Source organism: Plectropomus leopardus, unplaced genomic scaffold (assembly GCF_008729295.1).
Source record: "Plectropomus leopardus isolate mb unplaced genomic scaffold, YSFRI_Pleo_2.0 unplaced_scaffold3415, whole genome shotgun sequence".
In the NCBI taxonomy this organism is placed as follows: Eukaryota; Metazoa; Chordata; class Actinopteri; order Perciformes; family Serranidae; genus Plectropomus; species Plectropomus leopardus.
The window spans coordinates 1-5,121 of NW_024637302.1; the positions used below are offsets into that span (position 1 = coordinate 1).

At 41.4% G+C, this 5,121-nt stretch overlaps 1 protein-coding gene across 1 annotated transcript; it reads left to right on the top strand.

Moving 5' to 3' along the window:
• Positions 1-1,782: 1,782 nt before the first annotated feature.
• adam9 (ADAM metallopeptidase domain 9) lies at positions 1,783-5,018 on the top strand (the record flags this gene model as incomplete). The annotated part of the gene is made up of 5 exons (XM_042481970.1): positions 1,783-1,893; positions 2,742-2,949; positions 3,290-3,355; positions 4,590-4,661; positions 4,821-5,018. Coding segments are annotated over 5 exons (655 nt in total), but the record flags the coding sequence as incomplete, so codon positions are not given.
• Positions 5,019-5,121: the final 103 nt, after the last annotated feature.

Genomic DNA, 5,121 nt, shown 5'->3' on the forward strand with positions numbered 1-5,121 from the left:
AGCTAGAGGACGAGCTCTGCTGTCTGAACATTTACAAGCTTGCAACTCACAGCAATTTTGGAGGGAAATAAATAAACATGGTGAATCTTCATTTGAAATTGATCAGATATTTAAAAAGTGGGAAACAGATTATGGTATTGTTTATGCATTCAATAACACTCGATTATTGAATGAGAGGAGGAGCAGAAGATTGTAGATGGAGCCAGTTAAATGAAGCGGTGGAGTGGATGATCTGCCCATGAAGCCCTCACAGCTCCTAACTTGATCAGGATCCTGCTTGGTTTGTTCCAAAGGTGTTTTCAGGATGGCATTATTCCATCATTGTGGAACAAATCAATAATCAAACCTATCCTCAAATCTACAAAAGCTGTACAGCCTATAAATTATGCTCAGGTGTCCTAAATAACAGACTTAATAATTTCTTAGAGTCTGGTGAGTGTTAGTGGATGAACAAAATGCTTTCAGGGACAAAGGAGCATATATTGATCATATTTATGTTTTATCCTCAGTGAGAGCAAGACTACGGGAGTGTAGAGAGACCTTTGTTTGCTTTGTGGTTAGTTGCTGAGAAAGAGATTAATTTACAGAGTATGTTTTAAGTTCATGGTGTTGTAAATGGCGTCAGGGAAAAAACACAAATTATACACTTCAGAAATAATCATGTGCAACACAGCAGCCAGGTTTTTCAGTTTGGATCAACACCTCTGAAGTATACTGTCTCTTATAAGTACCTTGATTTTATTTTTACTAAAAACAGAGTTTTTCAGAGGGCAGGAAGACACTGGTAGTCGGCAGGGAGAGCATTAGAGTCTGTAATGAATAAAGTGAAAGTGTGTCCTGACCTTGGCTTTTGAACATTCACCGAGCTTCATGACTCAGTGGTTGGTTCGGTTTAATTTTTTGCTGCTGGAGTATGGGCTTTTAGGGATTCCCCCAAAAGTAATGCTGTTTGGAGCCCTGAGGTGTTTTCCTGGTTCGCATAACTACACTGCAAAGTGTGTCTTAGATGGGGACTCGGGATGGGAATCCCGTCTTGTAAAGCAGAGATGTAAATGGTTCGGCTCTGAACCGACTTGTTCAGTTGACAGATGAAAGGCTGAACAAAACGTTCTTTAAGGGGGATTGAGCGCACAGTTACCCTCGGTCAAGAGACGTTTCTGCAATATTTTCTTTTTCTGAGCTAAATTATATTTTCATTAATAATTTGCAGTGTAAAATAAATACAGTCAAACAAAAATGAATCCACCTCTATAAGAAACAATGGAAGGAGGAGATCTGGAGCCAAAACTCAGAAATGATGTTCAGATTAAAGGAGATTACTACACAGAAGCTTATATACCATTAAACTTAAAGAGGGGACAGAGGTCCCTGTGTGCTTATAATAATTATTTTTATCATTAATATCATCATTAGAGCTTGGACTTGTATGGCACTCTCCTAGATATAATAGTAGTAATAATATAACAGATAAAAACATAATGTAGCAGTAAAAATAAGTGATACCTACATACAAGACTTTTGACGTCAGTTTGACTTTGCTCAGTTTTTGTTAAACACCTATAATCACCTTTGAATGATCTAACCTGTTCAGTTAAAACATAAGAAGAAGAAGAAGAAACACAAGAAAGTAAAGTTTACAGCTCGTCCTGCTCATAACTCACCTGTTTTTACTTGCAGCTGTCTCTCTCACAGTTACACTGTTCCTGCTGATTAATATGAATATAAAAATAAATTTAACTCAGCTGCTGTCTGCCACCTGCTGGTGTCTCCGTCTCACTGCAGTCTGTCTCGTGTGTCTCTCTGTGTGTCTCTGCAGGACCACTGTCACTATCAGGGCGTCGTTCAGGACATGGAGGGCTCCACTGTCGCCATGAGCATCTGCAATGGCCTCCGGTAAAAAAATAAAAATAAATTCTTTTTAAAAAAGAGGCAAAGTCCTGTGTTTGACACTTTACTGAAACAAGAGCACAGAGATCCAAAAATAAAAGTGCAGAATAATCTTTATCAGCGGTTCACAACTATATATGAATATATATGTATGTATGTACAGAATATTTTACTTTTTTTTGATGATTGATATTATTGCTCTGGTTCAAAGATTTTTTGTCTCTCAGCTGAAAATGACCGCTCACACACACGTACTAACACACTTTATACTCACTGTACATGCTTCACAAACTGTCCACATTCACGTCTCTCTCAAGGACAAAGTTAGTTTCCTATTTATATTCTTCTCACAGATGGCTGTGTGTGTGTGTGTGTGTGTGTTTGTGTGTGTGTGTGTGTGTGTGTGTGTGTGTGTGAGAGAGAGAGAGTCTTCCACCATATTAATTACTGAGAAATCACACAAACAGCAGGGTGGATATGACATCAGACACACATACACACTCACACACACAAACACACGCACACACACACACACACACACACACACACACACACACACACACAGGCTTAATTATTAGTTTGACTTTATATATCATTGCACAAAACACACATACACACTCACACACACTCAACTAACACCTCTTAAACATCTGTAAATCTTGGTTGTTATTTAAAAACACTTCCTGTTGACCTCAAGATAATTCTTAAATCATCAAAGGCTCTTTTAAACATCTGAAAAAATACAAAGACTTAAAATTTTTTTTTTTTTTACTTTCTATGTTTATGATGTGAAGTCATACTCTGACCAAAAAAAAAAAGCATCCCTAACATATTTTCGTTTCTCTGTCCTCCAGAGGAGTGCTGCATCTCATTGACGACAGTTACGGCATCGAGCCATTAGACTCCTCCCCCGACCAGCACCTGGTGTACCGCCTGCAGGATGTGACATCACAGCCTCATGGGTGTGGCACGCCACACGACGACGAGCATGACCACGATAACAACGCCACGGAGCACACTCAGTTCAAACCGGAGGAAATCCAGCACAGACAGCACGGCAGGGTGAGTTCACACACGCAGAGATCCTGTATGGGCTACAAAGAGAGGTCCATAAGACGTAGCCTTTGGAGTGAGGACTGTCCTTCCTGCTGTATGTAGAGACAACTTTCAACACTAGATGGCTCCCTGCTCTACTTTTTACCTCAGTTTCATAAAAACAAAAAAACACTACAAAAAAAAAAACTCAACTATAACCATTTTTCCATGGGATTGACCTTCTCCTAGGGACCCTGTTGGGTTCATTTCTAAAATCAGTTTAGCATTTTTATGTTCTCATTTTTTGAAGTCAGATATTTTTGTTTTCGTGTATAAAATCCTGGAGTAACTTGATGTTGCATTGCAGATGAAGCGAGCTATTCTTCATCAGACTCACTACGTGGAGCTGCTGCTCGTGGTCGACAAAGACCGGGTAACACACACACACACACACACACACACACACATGCAAGGACCCTCTTATGGACACGTATGTATCATGCCCAGACGCACAAAAAAGCCTCTTGGACCCACCCCCCAAACCTGACAGGAAGTCGGCCATTTTGAATTTGTGCTGATTTTTGGCAATTTCGTGCCTTGTTCTTTTGCGAACTTGTCCTACAGGATTAATCCGATCGACTTCAAATTGGGTGTCTCCAATACTAACTCCTTCATGATTAAAAGTTATCAAAGGTCCGCGTAAAACTTTTACAGTTTCCTGTGGTGTGGCGTATAATGTTGATGTCTCGCCATAAACTGGAAATTGTTGTAACTTTGGTGTACATTGTCCGAGGGGGGTCCTGCCCTGAACACATCTGTATGACAATTTTCAACACTCGTAATAGCACCACCTAGTTGCCACGGGAAATAATGTTTTTTTTAAATACTTTTACGAACTTGTCCTACACAATTAATCTGATCCACTTGAAATTCTGTCTGTATGATCTAAAGATCTTCATGATTGAAAGTTATCAAAGGTCCATAGTGGAAGGACTTTGACTGTCGAACAGCTGAGTGTTTGACAGCCACAGCATTTCATCATGGCGGATCAAACAGCCGATGGTCCAACAGCAGCGCAGTGAGACAGACAGACAGAGCGCAGCTTCTCCTCACAGCACCAAAGTGTCTGAAACAGACACATCTGCAGAGGTGAAAGTGACTTCTTTAGACTCTACAGACGACTTTGTGTTAGTTTCAGCTTTAATCAGACTTTGGATGAATTATTTAGAAACACCAGGACGCATCGCTCCGTGTCTCATCCGGCCGCTGGCGCTGAGCTCTCATTATTATTACCAGGGGCAGATGTAATGTTTTGGGGGCCCGGGGCCACAAGCACATGAGCTTATTTTCAGCCTTTCTCTAACTGGGAATGTTTAAGAAAACATGCCCTATGCTCCCCCGGGTCTGCTAAAATAAAAATCACCAAAATGACACCATTTATCACGGCCTGAAACTGTTTTAAATTTCCATGAAGTTGGCGTAGTCTCAGGTCACTTGCGGTCCATACAGAATGGACCTGCGACCCACTATTAGACCATAACCCACCTGTTGGGAACCACAGATTTAAGGCACCATATGTGAACCCTCAGTGCAGGTTCAGGTTTTCTGCTGGTGCTCAAGTGGAAAATACATATATATTTACATGTTTTCTTTCTTTCATTCTTCAGTATAATTATATGAACATGAACGAGACGGCAGTGAGGGAAGAGATGGTTCATCTGGCCAACTTTATAGACAGCGTGAGTAAACACACACACACACACACACACACACTTAAAATGTAAGTCTGTTGGTCTTATCAGTAAAAACAGTAAAAAGTTTTAAAAGATGATGATTCTGGCTAGTGCATTAATGTGAACAAAAATACTGTGCGTGTGTGTGTGTGTGTGTGTGTTCAGATCTACATCCAGCTGAACGTACGAGTGGTCCTGGTCGGCCTGGAGATCTGGACTCAGCAGAACCTGATCAGCACCGACGGAGCAGCCGGAGAGGTGCTGAGTCGCTTCACACAGTGGAGAGAAAAGGATCTGGTGCCCCGCCGCCGCCATGACTCAGCACAACTCATCCTGTCAGTGCACGCTCACACACACACACATGCACACACACACGCTCACACACACGCTCACACACACACACGCTCACATACACACACACACACACACGCTCACACACACACACACACACACACACACACACACA